The 13507-nt window shown below is 48.8% G+C and overlaps 1 protein-coding gene across 4 annotated transcripts; it reads right to left on the bottom strand.

The window, feature by feature from the left end:
* Positions 1-391: 391 nt before the first annotated feature.
* Positions 392-12266, bottom strand: LOC118509090 (protein retinal degeneration B). 4 transcript variants are annotated; one of them, XM_036049235.1, is made up of 9 exons: positions 11824-12266; positions 8748-8844; positions 6458-7229; positions 5926-6371; positions 5783-5858; positions 5466-5471; positions 3144-5362; positions 741-2514; positions 392-464 (listed from the first exon to the last, which is right to left on the bottom strand). In XM_036049235.1, exons 2-8 carry the CDS (start codon positions 8823-8825, stop codon positions 2326-2328), a joined length of 3786 nt encoding a protein of 1261 aa, XP_035905128.1. In that variant the 5' UTR covers positions 8826-8844; positions 11824-12266; the 3' UTR covers positions 392-464; positions 741-2325. The 4 variants fall into 4 exon arrangements, with proteins under 4 accessions (XP_035905128.1, XP_035905137.1, XP_035905147.1 ...); XM_036049244.1 differs by lacking the exon at positions 5466-5471 and having other exon boundaries at positions 11824-12264; XM_036049254.1 differs by lacking the exons at positions 8748-8844; positions 11824-12266 and adding an exon at positions 7868-8729.
* Between the last annotated feature and the right edge of the window lie 1241 nt (positions 12267-13507).

Below are 13507 nucleotides of genomic sequence, written 5' to 3'. Positions count from 1 at the left end.
CATTGAATTGATTTTCCTTTTCTCTCTCTCTCTCTCTCTTTCTCTTTGTTGCTTTGTTTGTCTATTATTGTGAAAACACATACACACAAAACCGAGAGATGTAAGGCTCAACAATACATCGAATAACAAGGTTTTGTTTTTAATAATTATAAACTGGTTTTGTTTTCCTCTTCCTTTTTGATTCTTCTTCCTTTTTGTTGTTGCATAAACGGTAAATTTCCATCTCATGAGTTCCCTCCCCCCCCCCCTCCCCCCCCTTTTTTCACTTGCTGCTGTTAGTTTCCGTTTCCGTTTCCGTTTTTTTTCTTTTAACATAACAAATTTCCTCTTCTTCTTCACTTTGTTTGCTGCCTGTGTGTGTGTGTGTATGTTTGTTTCTTCTTCATCTTCTGGTTTGTTTTTCTTTTTTGTTTGTTTAATTCTTTACAGCCGGTTTTAAGAGACAGTCTTCTAAAGCCAGGTACCTGAAACGAAGTGAACGATTTTAGCGATTAGCCTCACAGTCGGACAAATATATAACAAGGGTTTTCCATTTGTATGTGTGTGTGTGCATTGGGGATTTTTTAACCTTTTTTTGATACAACAAACAGCAAACAAGGAATTATGATTGGGAATTTTGGCTTTGGGGGTTGTTTTTTTTTTTTGCCTTTCCTTGGGGGATGTGATGTGCTCTGACAGTATTGGTAGGGGATATTATGGGGATAGGAAGACGCAAGGTTTGTTACTCATAGCATACTCACCATGTGACAAAATAGAATATTGCATAGAAATCCTGATATTGATCTCTCTGGTTTTACAAATGGCTGCGCAGCATCTTCGGCGTGTGGTTTTTGTTTTTCTTCTCCCGCTTTTCTTCCCGCTTCTCGGTTTCGCCTAGAGTGCGGTGCCTGGTGGCGCATTCCTGGTGTTTTGTGTGTGTGTGTGTGTGAGAGTGAGAGTGAAGTCACTTGCTCAGCCGTATCAGGCGACAGACAATAGTCGGTCGGCAACCTTTGAATGGACCGAGCGAGTGACTTTAGCCTTAGTGAAAGCAAAAGACACCGGAAGGGAGAAAAAGAGCGAGAGAGAGAGAGAGAGAGCAATATTGCTTCAAGTGATGATGCAGGGTTGCAGGCTAGTATTGCTCTGTTGAGGTTTCGCTTCTTATTGCCTGAGCTACTAAGTATTGAGTATCGTTCGTTCCTGTCGGACGAGTGCTCCGAATGACGGCTTACTATTAAAGATACGTTACGCTACTAACACATTACCAGATTCTCGTTTCGTTCTTTTTTCTGTAGACAGATCTTGAATGCTCCCTCGCATATTCGGTTGCTTTGCTTCCGATGCTAATAATAATATATCTTTAACACCTTACTACTAAAGTGGCGTACCGGCGAACCCCCACACCAACTGAGACGGAAGATAGAGCGGGCAGAACGGAGGAGAGGTAGTGGAGAGTGGTGGGGTAAAGTAAAGGAATAGGCAACCAAATGGAACGTTTTAAAACTACTCGGTACAATGTTTCAACTGCACAGTGCATTCATTTTAGGCGATTTGCAACTCGGCTGTGGATCTTTGCTACTTGTTGCGGTCTCATGTCATCTTCCAATTTTTTGATAGCTGCCCCAACTTTCCACAGCGGGATTGCCGTTGAAACATTTCACCGAGTGATTCGAAACGTTCCATTCTCTGATTCCAAACCTCTTGCATCTATGCAGATGGCGGCCTGCATTCTACGCTTGTTTTTGCTCACTTTTTGTGTAGAATAAAAAAACAGGAGGCATTTTCCTATGGACAATGAAAAGGGAGAAAAATTACTCACAACAACGTTTTGCGACTCGCGAATACGTCTAAACTGTCTGGCAGACAGAACTCCCTCTTACACGAGTACCTTACATGACTAAAAAGGAATATCGTTCGGTGTTCTGATTTCCCTCACTTTCTCTATCTCTCTCTCTCTCTCTTGCTGTCTCTCTCGCTCTGTAGTTTGCTACTTCTCCTACGCTTATCGATTTATCGCCCTTACCCCGAACAACTAGATTCATGATGCATCCTTTAAATAGTGCTTATAGATTTAAACTTTTACCATCTCTCTCTCTCTCTCTCTCTCTCTCTCTCTCGCTCTCTCTCTATCTTCTCCCTTTTTTTTACTTTTCATGTTTATCGGTTTTTTGGTTACGTTTAGTAGGGTTTTATAGCTTATGCTTTTTACTTCTCCTTTTTTGGCATGGATTGCGGTGTACAATGGGGATGGGGTTGGTTGGGTGATATTTAATCAGTTGCAGTTTTGTTCCTGTTTGTTTGTCCTCTTGTTCCGCATATTCGTACCGAAAACCGGCCCCGTTTTTAACCCGGCACGAACCTTCGCCTGCGAATGGATTGATTTTGGCCGGGCAGGTTAAAGCAGCTGCGCGGTATCACCATGCGGGCGTTACCCTGGGCGGGCCGGGAACCGCCAACCGTCATGAGGGAGCTGAGATGTGCGGCATACCCGTCGGTGAGGGGTGTTGCCATCGATTGGTGCTTTTTGCTCACCTGTGTGTGTGTGTGTGTGGGTGTGGGTGAGAGGAAAGAAAGAAAGGAATTAAGCGAAGGCTGCATGATTGAGGAACGTTTCAAGAACCTTGGAAAGCTAAGTTAAAGGGATTTGTGGAAAAAGGTCTTCTAATTCGATTCTATTGCTGCTGACTTGAGAGTCTGTGTGATAAGGATGCTCGGATTTATATCCCACCAGGAAGATGCTCGAGCAACCACTAATTCGGCACGAGGAGCAGGAAGGACAGCGAGCTCAGGTAGAGCAGATCAGATACAGACGTGATTGGTGGAATGCACCCTTGGATCGCGTATCCATGTCTAGTAGACCTGACAATATCTGATAGACGTGCTCTACCTGAGCAGGACAAAAAGAGTTGAGAGTCTCTTATATCAAGGACTTCGCTCATCATAGCAGGAGATATTTCGAAGAACGGATGTCTACTATTTAGACATGGAAGCTGTCAGATACGTGGCCTTGGAGCTCATAGATATCAGTATGATAGTACGAGCAATGCTTCAAACGCATTCACTTGATTGGTTTGACAGATTAACTAAAAAATACTTAAAATACATTAACTTAATACTCTCAGATCCTTAATACACCTATCGCTCCTGCTCACTTCACCTACCTTGCCAGTGATGAAGATTTGCTTCGGTTTCAGGCCGATGCTTGTATACACGCTAATATCCTTACTGCTGCCGTACGCCGCGTGCACGATCAGTCCCTGGTTCAGTATGAGATTGTTCAGGTAGGTGGCCTTGTGGCCGAGCGGATCCGTCGACAGTCCGTCCGCGAACGAAACGAGCCCGTGCGGGAAGTTGTGCTGGCTCAGCCAGGACAGTACACGCTGCTGCTGCATATCCGGCCGCCCGGTGATGTAGACCAGCAGATAGCCCAGCTCCTGCCAGTGCCGGCAGACGTCGACCGCACCGGCACGCACCTTCGGATCCTTGCCCGTCACCGACACGGACGCGGTGAAGGAACCGTCGATGCTGAACACGATACACTCCGTACGGGGTGGCACAACCGCTAGGTAAAAGTCGACCGACGTATGATCACCGCGCACGACCATCTTCACCGGGAAGATGCCGTAACCGCACGCCTGCTCGCCCGGCACAATGTAGCTCACGCGCCCGTTCTTGTCGGTCGTTTCCGTGGACAGCAGTTGCCATTCGCCTGCCGGCGGATCACGCATCACATGTATGTCGACACGTTCGCCCGCGAGCGTAATCACATCGAGCGGTCCGTACATAAAGCGGGCGACCAGCCGCTGCGGTTCACCTTCCCGCACAATCACATCGTTCGCCCGATGGTTGGCGGCAACATTTTTCAGCTTCACCGAGGTGCGCTTCTTGTTCCACTTTTCGCGCGGCTGCGATGGCCGGAAGCTCGATACGTCCTTCTCGTACCCGTACCCGGCACCGCCGACCTCATCGAACCGCCCAATCTGCTGCAGTATGAACGCGACCACATCGCTCGACTCCCAGTAGCTCGCGTGGAACAGATGCGGCAGTGCGTGGGACGGGAAGTTGCTGAGCCCTTCCGGGCAGTACAGTGCATAGTCGAGCCGTTTTGAGCCCCACCAGCGCTGCTGCAGCTGATTGATCGTGCTGAGCGGCACGTTGTCGATCATGCCCGAGGCGGCGCTTTGAATCGAGGTGTCCGACAGGCGCCGCGCGGACGGCAGTGAACCACCGTCAGCAAACAGCTGCGGGCTGGACTGTATCAGCTCGAGCAGATGGCACGGTTGTCCATTGCCGAGCGGGTACTTTGCGTACCGCGGAACGTTCACCGGCGGCAGCATCGAAAACCGAGCACTCAGCAGTGGTTCCAGCCGGGCCGCTGTCGGATCGGTCGGGTGGAACAGATTGTACAGCTGGGTGCAGGCCGGCTTGCTGCTACCGTACCGGCTGTCCGACAGTCGCCGGGCAGACAGGATCACCGCCAGCGGACTGCCGAACATGAAGAAATCGCCCACCTCAAACTCGAACTTCGGTACGCGTGACTCGCTGGTGGAGGACGAACGGCGGCGTGGGGACGGTGCCGTCAGCAGCTTCGTCGCGTCCAGATCGTTCGCTTCGGCCACAAAGTCCGCAATGTGGTTCAGCCCGGACGCTTCACTGCCCTGGTGTGTCGCCGAACGGCACAGTGCATCATGCGCCAGGACGCTACCCATCGAATCGCCGATCAGCACCACCTGCCCGTTAAAGCCACGGCCCTCATCGGACTTGAGGAAATCGGCAAACGTTTGGTTCGCGCAGGATACCGCTCGGCTAACCGATTCCTGGAAGTCGGGCGAACAGGTGGACAGCAGCGGTATCGCACCGATCGGCACGTCCGCCAGGTTCGACACCTCCGCACTGGACGAGGACGTGTTGAAGGAGTACGGGCTCAGGCTGGACAGGATACCGAGCGCATCCGAACAGACGGCCGGACAGGCAACCAGTCGCAGCGCCACGTGCCCGACCAGCGAAGGATAATGCTGACGCATCACCGACTCGAGCGCACCGCGGAACGTCGTAATGTCCGACTTCTTGGTGGTCATGTCCGAGCTAACGTCCAGCACACTGCCGGCATGCATTATCAGCACCAGCACCGTGGTCGGGCAGGAAGGTAGCCCGGGTGAACCGGGCGGTGAATCATGGCCCCGATCGATGCTCGACGAATGGTGGCCCAGGAATGAACGCCGTGTGCCGCGTTCGGACGTGACACGCTGCAGGTAGGACTGGCTGAAGATGCTGTCCTCCTGATTTCGGTGGTTCGAGGCAAGCTGCGGGCTATCATCTTCCTCGGCTAGCAACTCGAGCGAGCTCCACTTAACCAGTGACGCCTTCTCGCCCGTATCACCTATCGGGAACAAAGACGATACAGGAAGCAAAGCATTAGGTATAAACGTACAAAAGTCAACGGGGTAGACCACTGGCGACCACCACCACCGACATACACATACCACGTGCTGTAAACGTTCAAACACAAAAATCCGCATGCAAAACAGCAAAAGAAAACAAACAATAATTATATCTATCACCTCTATAGAATCTTTGGTAGAGGGACAAATGGATATTCGTTTTGTGCCGGAAAGGCGTCATGGGAAAATCAAATAAAGAGATACAGATTGAGACGGTCTGGAGGCCAACTTCCGGGTATCGTATCCCATCCGGACCGTCTCACCGTACGCCAGAACTTAACTATAAATGGCGGGGCGCGACACCTCTCGAAGTTGTAGTGCCGCAGAAGCGTGTAGAGAGAGATTCAGTTCGTACGTACCGAGACAGTCGAAAAATTCTTCCTCAGAGCCTGACTTCGAATCAACTTCCAGCTTTTCCATACGCCAGTTAGCAACCTGCAAAACAGAAAGGTACGCAGTGAATGATATACACTGACTTTCCCGAACTCTACAACCCAACTACCTGCAGATCAAAGCTGTGGGCCGACCCGAGCGGTGAATGTAGTTTGCTCTTCGAGCCGCTATTGTTCTGCTTACGCAGATAGCATGCTCCCTGCTGCGAATGTCCCCCGCGCGTACCGTGCCGTTCATCCTCCTCGTCCTCCTCGTCCTCCTCATCGTCCTCTTCGTCCTCCACGTCGAGGTTTGCCCTCGGCTGCTGGTGCTGCTGCTTGCCGTCCGGCGATTCGTCTTCCTCGGAGCTGTGTGCGGACGGTTTCGGTTTCTCCTGTCGGCGTGTTGGTCTCGCTACCATACCACTCCCACTCTCCGCCTCGGCCGTAGTAGTGATGAGCGGGATCGGTTCCTTCTTGTCCATGTGGGGCGTAGAGTTTTCGTTCGTCTTTTCGATGGAGTTCATTTGATTGGCGCTACGATTGTCCTGCTCCGCTGCCGATGGTTTGCTGTTGCCTGTCGGCACAGATACAACCGTACTTGAGTACTCTCTGTACCTCTCTGTGTACTCCTGGCACACACACACACACGCTTACCCTTACCTTCATCGTCATCATCTTCCTGGTCCTGCTCGGCACCTTCCTCGTTGCCCATCTTGCGCTTCAGTGCTAGCTGCGTCTGCCGCTCAATCTCCCGGATGTCGTCCATCGAGAGACCGTACCATTCGTCCTGCCAGGCCCACGCCTGTCGGTGGGCCCGCAGCATCGTCTTCCGCAGGGCCGTGTCGTGGATGAACTTCTCCAGCTTGGTTTGCATCCCCCAGTAGCGGAACTCGACCCGGCACAGCTTGTACGCACACATGAGCGACATATTGCGTGCCGTCGGTTGCTGCTTACCCTTCACCTCCTCCCAGTGCTCGTCCAGCCAGGCCTCGGTTAGCGGACCACGCCCGGTGCGCTCCGAACAGTACACGGTCGGGTCCTCGTCCCGCGTATAGTCCGCCCCGTACAGCTGATCCTTCACGATGTCGATCAGGTCGACGATACGGTTGCGCAGGTCCGCCCCGCTCAGCTTAAACACGTTGTCCTGGTGTCCATTGTCCGGGAAGTAGTACGTCTCGATCTCGAGCGAAAACTTCTCCACGAACGGGCAGGTGTAGCGCGTCTTGGTGTACGGGTACGCGTTCCACGCTTCCTCCTCCACCGTGAGCGCACTCTTCGGCAGCAGTCCCTTGATCCAGCCCGGCAGATGGCTACCGACGTGGTAGATCTTGCGCGTATACTGCCCATTACCGCCCGGCCCGTCCTGATATGGTTCGTTCACAATAATCTCTACCCCGCTACCGGCGCCACTACTTTCTTCGCGACTTTTTTTCTGCAAATACAGCAACATCAAAAGCAGGTGAGGGGCAAAGTTTGAATGAGGACCCAGATACTACCCTCTACATGTGTAGAAAGCCACACACACACACAAACACACTCGCAAAACCCACACAAACACACACGCAAGAAGTTCCCACGTGTAGCCCTGGCGAGAAAGCATGTACGCACACCCCGTAAGCGATGACGGAAGGGGCTATGGCTGAGGGAGTAGAGTACGTAGAGTCAAAGTCATGTGTACACGTGCATTACATCTCCTCTTGTGGTTTTTTTGTACAGGTGAGTGGGTATTCTAGAGACAATGGTAGCCCGTGGATAGTGCCTGATCGATATCCATGGCCAACTTCACTTACTTACAAGGACTCGATTGGGACTCGGATCTACTAATACCACGTCCTGGATGTCGTAGGACACTAATGCCTAATATCAACCCAATTTGAAAATATGCTCCCACACACACACACACACACACACAGACACACAAATCTTCTATTTACAGTGTATAACAAATGATCGGCACATAAAACAGTGGAGATTCAATGAGAAGAAGAGCTGGAAAGCACCGTTCAAGGAGCATTTGCCTGCTGTGTCTGATCTTTATGTTTGCTTCCTAGATCAAGTTGTGCCACTAACCACGTGTAACTGTGCTGGAGACCACATCCACCATTACTTCTGAGGAGTAGAAGAGAAGTCACATTCGTTGCGCTGTTCTTACAGGGTACAGTAACGTTACACGCAGCGGGAACACCTGCAGTCACAAAACCGGTTCTTCCGATTTCAAACAGCTTACTTCGAGTTTCTATGGCTATGGTGGTAGTAGCTTTCAGAGGATGTCTAGTACACGGGGACGCTAGAGTGTGTAGGAAAGTGTCTATAACCCACCCTAACGAAAACGGAGTGGTGGAAAGAAGGAAGGTGGAAAGAGGTGTAGTACAGCGTATCAATTAATTGCTCCCAGAGGCGGCTCATCGCTAAGTAGATGCTTGGCGCTCCTGGGCTTTGAAGGGGTCCCTAGGAGGGTATCATCCTGTAAGCTGATTGCTGGGTCTTCTTCAAACCTCGAACTCCATAATGGGCCTCGTATAATAAATCTGTGACTCTCGACCCATTCAGCAGGTTCGATGTGTTAGGAACCCCTCCAAATGGGCATGATCGGGCACTGATTGCTCCTAAGTGCTATTACTTCCCCGGTGACCGTGTCCAGGCTACTTACACCGCCTGAAAGTATGCAATCGTTCTATTGCAAAGTTCACCTTCTGCATTTCTGTGAGCGTTCGGGACGATGGGTTGCCCGGTTCTCGGTGACTGACATTTAAAAAAGCAACAAAAAAAAACTATCGTACGTCCATTGCATACCTTCACGGCGCGCGCAACCCCTGGTACTTGTTGCTGTACACACGCGTGTGAAAATAGAGGTTTGGGTGAGGGTACAGAACGGGGGAACAAACTTTTGCTTCGCTGGTTTCCGCACAAACATCAACGCCAGTAAACAGTAGTGTACTACTATACTTACCGCTATCATGTACAGCTGCGCTATTCTATACTCCTCCACCGTCAGTGGCAGAGGAATGCGATACTCTTTTATTAACATAGCGAATCGTTATGCTTTCCTAGAACGGCGAAAAGGTAGACAGAACAGGTAGAATAATATCACTAAAACATTCGCTTCTCAACTGTAACGTTCAAACGCGTTGAGCGCGGGTTGATAGGGTCGGTTGTTTGAGTCTCACGGTGATTTTTTGCTTTGCTTTGCTGGCTGTTCCTATTTGCTTTTGCAACTACTTTAGAGCACAGCGATGAAATTAATAGCACTTAACTTCACGAAGCCATGCACGTCACTTCCCGTCACAGCGTTCTATCGCTGACTAACACACCAACCAGACCACACCAGCTAGGGGTGCCATGCTAGGGGTGCGCTCTACGTTCTCATGTACCCATCCTTCACGCTGCGCTACCCTTGGCGGTCGTTTGTCGAAAATTAAAAAGTCAACTCTAAACACGCATGCATATCTGATTGGTTTCTCGGCCTTACTGTCCCTTACATAATACAGTTAATGCTACCAGACTAGAGGAGACGGACATACAAGCACACACGCCCGCACACAATTACATAATATTACTAGCAAAACATGTAACGGAAGTAAGCACACGAAACACGACGAACATCGATAAATTGGCCCGTTTCCAATATCGGGGAACAGCACTATAGCTAGGTAGAACGGAGCAACAAACAGCAGCAAAATGGAAGACCGGAACCGGAATCAGAATCAGAAGCAGGGTGCAGGCTGATAAAGGTTCATGATTCAATAAAATAACCTACAAACGGGGCAGGTGTAGAGGTAAACTTGCTGCCAAAATTGCATCTCCAAACTCACTTTAAGGTTACGCTACTTCTGCTCCTTTCGCGTTAGCCTCGTAAATCCTCTCTTTAGCTCTCCCGGGAGTTTTTCCTTCATATTCTCAACCTTCTATCTTCCTTCCCCCCCCCCCCCCCCCCTTCGGTGACCTGTATTAATCCTATTTTTGAATCATGCAACACACAAAAGAAGGAAAACCAGGTTCCCCTTAATTAAATTGAACTCAATCCAAACGGTGTGTGTGTGTGTGTGTGTCGCCCCGGGCCAAGGATAGTCCTCGACATCTTAATCGAACCACTGTACGTATCGGCGCGTGTATGTGTAACCGAAGCGCAAACTTGATAGCCCGACTAGCCGTAAACTTCAAGCGGGGACACATCTATGTTTTGCGCCTAAAGGTAGGCAATGCACAAACGCAAAAGACCGTTTGCTTTAGCCTGCTGCTTGCTGCTTAGTGGACGAGAAGAAATAGCACTTAATGTAGATAACGTCTTCACCGAACTATTTCGGGGACTTGTTTTCTGCTCCATATTCTTCACAAATCGTGTATACTTTTCTAAACGTAAGCTCACCCTACCCTCTGAGCAGCTGAGACAGTATCGGTAGGTTTGTTTGTACTTCCGAAAAAAAACCCCCCGTTCCACCAACAACAACCACACATTAATCTAATAATAACACATCTCACTCGCTTACTTTCTTTCTCTCAAACCTCACAAAAGTAAATAGTACTAACTTCTGCTTTCCTGACATACGGGATCACCCGGAGCAGCACACACTCTCCTCAAGGATGGTGTTTATTTAAAGTGTTTCCTCGATTTTTTTTTCTTTTCTCAGTAGCTCACCTAAACTTCCATCCATCCAGCACAAAGAACACAGTATGGACTCGGTCGCGGTCCGGGTTGGCCTAAGTAATGGCCTGTGTACAGTGTCAAACACTCGACGGTACACTATAAACCGCACCTGTGCCGAAAATGAGCGCAATTTTGAGCTCTGGACAATTAAGAAGGGTCCACAAGCCAACAACAGGGTGGGGAGGGGAAAGAAAACCCCAGCCATCTGCGCCCTATGTTAGCATGTTTGTTGAGGAGATGTTTTTTTTTTGCAGGTAGATGAGCTGTTGAGAAACATGCTGATGCTGACGCTGATCTGTGGAGCGGGAATAATTTTTTTGTGGCTAATAACAGCCTTTTCTTATTGCTTTGCGAAGCACAGACAGGTGCTAATGGTGATGTTCGATGGTCTCTCCTATATGCTTCGGCTACTCTGTTTGACCTTGAGGGATGCCATCATTCGCAGGCGGGCTCTAGCTGTGTGTGTGTGTTGATAGACTTTCCAGTAGTGTTGCTTTCATTGGGTTCGTTGGAACATGCGTGTGAGGAAGATGTTTTTTTTGCGTTAGGCCACACGTAGTATCACATCGCTATCGCTTATGTTTTTTTTTTTCGGGGGAACATTGTCAAGGATGGTGGTACTATTTGTAATCGATATTGCACTGTTGCATCCTTACGACATTACGCAACACTGTCCAGATATATCCAGCAATAAGGGAAAGCACAAAACTTACACCCTTTCTAACACCACTCGCCTTACGGTAGGCCTACCTACTACCTACTACTGCTTACACTACTGCGGCCTAGGTAAATCAATAAATATGCCAAAGGGGGCACCGACCTAGTACCTGTTATCCGTGCCTGGACCTTTTCCCTTTCTTCTCTCTCTCTCTCTATTTCCCTCTCTCTCTCTCTCTCTCTCTCTCTTTCTCTCTCTCTCTCTTTTCTGTTTGTGTATCAGAAAACGGCGCAAGTGCTATAGAAGTGTCCAGAAGATGCACTCTTCTGTATGTTAATTACACGACGGACGGTACGGATTCGTGACGATTTGTTTACGAAAAAAGCAAAACATACACACACACAGACACACATATTCCACCGATGCCACTGGTGGTCTGGTAAGTTTATACACAATCTCATCCCCTTTCCAGCGCCACCCTCCTACTCCCTTCTTCCCTGCCTTGCTACCCTCTTGTACAACACATTCCCACACACTTTCACACACGTGCACACACCCACACACGCATTTACGTGAAAACATTTCCCCGGCCATACGGGTTCCGGAACTCTTCCGTACGGTACGGTGCGCGGGCTTTACAGGTTCATCTACCACCGGAAGGGCGGAGGAAGGGTGGCAGCGGGGCTTGCAGGATTCTGACAATACACACAAAACAATACGTACACAAACGGCTGCAAAACACTTAGGACAGTATCGCGTGTAAAATCGGTATTAGTAGACTACGCTGTGGCGATCCCTTCGTGCGGGATCCACTGTGGTCAACATGGAATCGTACGCAAAAACACACAGGCACACACCACAGGTTTTCCGATGGCACTCTATACATCTAACTGCACATGTATATCTATACTCGTCGTGTGTGTGTGTGTGTGCGCGTTATTGTTTTTGCTTGTTGCCGCCCGTACGTGAGCTCGCTTCACTGGCGCTAGCCCACGACAAGTCCCGCGAACGACTGCAGTATGGGAGCTGCTGCTGCTGCTGGTGCTGTTGCTGCTGATAGCGTGTGCGTGTGTCTCTAGTGTGCCTTGTACACACGCCTTACACACGTGCAGGTACGGGGCACACACAGCGGGAATACGGTTTGTACACGATTATCAAGCGTAAATTGTCTATCGGCCTGGATGCAATTCGTGCAGCGGGCTAGAGCGAGACAGCGCGATAAGAGCAACACTAGTGTGTGCTCTTTTTCTTTGCCGGCAGTCGGTTTTGCTACTTGGGTAAAGCACACTGGGCGTAGCGAGTGAGGACGTCAAAATGTGATATTAAATATTTTTCTCCTAACAATCGAAAATATGGCGTTGAGCCGTCACACAGAATTAATTAATCTATTTATTAAACAAGAGATTCCTTTTCTTTGTTCGCTGGAATATTTTAACTGGATAATGGAATATGAGAATCCCGTTGTGGAAAGTTGCAAACATATAATGGAACGGTTTGAATCACTCGGTGGAATGTTTTAGCTGGATAGTGGAATAGTGGCTCTCTGGTGGCTGAGGCGAACCATCTACGATTAAAATCAAGTCACAAAAAGCCAGAAATGGTAGGCAGAGACTTTCGAGCTTTTTGTTGAAGCTATCCAGTTGTGGAAAGTTGCAATCATACAATGGAATGTGGCATTCAATTAGCGAATGATTTGCAACTCCGCTGTGGAACGTTGTGTTTAATTCTGGATTAAGAAGCTGGTAAGTAAAACCACATTTCCTACTTGTTTTCGTGTAAAACGCAACCGAATGTTATTGATACGGTATGGTGATGTAACAAACGATCCAATTAGATTTTGCTATTTTAGAGCTTGGGCGGGTTGAACCAAAAACTCTGCCGAAAATTCACAGCTGATTGCTAAGTTCTACAGCCGAGTTTCAAATTTCCCCTGACCGAATTTCATAGTACGAGTAAAACTCGATTGGAAAGATCGGTTGTCATGTTTCGAAAATTCAGTTTTTTAGCTACGATTTTAGCTCGTCTAGAAGCTCTCAAATGTTCAATCTCTCGTCTAAAAGTTGTTTTTCTTGCATCAAGAAGAGCTGCCAGTATCTACTCAATGAACAATGTAATGAAATTAGATTGTTTCTTGTTTTCGTGAATGTCGTTTAAATTGTGAAATATAAAAAATCACAAAACTCGCAATAGATCTGAACCTGTCCAATGATAGACTTGCATATGACCTGAACCTGTCGCAAAACTTTACTTTTAATTTCAAGAATTTTTGATTTTTTCTTTATCCGCCAGGCCTCATACCGCAATTTCCACGAGAAAAAATCACACAAACACTCACCAGAATATGAAATTTTGAGCTTTGAAATCTCCCATGGCCTTCGTCTTTCCAGTTCGGCTTACGGATACCCAA

Source organism: Anopheles stephensi, chromosome X (assembly GCF_013141755.1).
Source record: "Anopheles stephensi strain Indian chromosome X, UCI_ANSTEP_V1.0, whole genome shotgun sequence".
NCBI lineage: Eukaryota > Metazoa > Arthropoda > Insecta > Diptera > Culicidae > Anopheles > Anopheles stephensi.
This window is presented reverse-complemented; position numbering and strand designations above follow the sequence as displayed.

What these genes read in the sequence shown, in the direction of transcription:
- LOC118509090 (XM_036049235.1), bottom strand. Translation starts at nt 8,825, where the DNA reads ATGTTAATAAAAGAGTATCGCATTCCTCTGCCACTGACGGTGGAGGAG. An exon ending in CGCAGCTGTACATGATAGCG is followed by an intron (nt 7,230 to 8,747) that starts GTAAGTATAGTA and finishes CTGTATTTGCAG; the next exon opens with AAAAAAAGTCGCGAAGAAAG. An exon ending in AAATCTTCATCACTGGCAAG is followed by an intron (nt 2,515 to 3,143) that starts GTAGGTGAAGTG and finishes ACACACACACAG; the next exon opens with GTGAGCAAAAAGCACCAATC.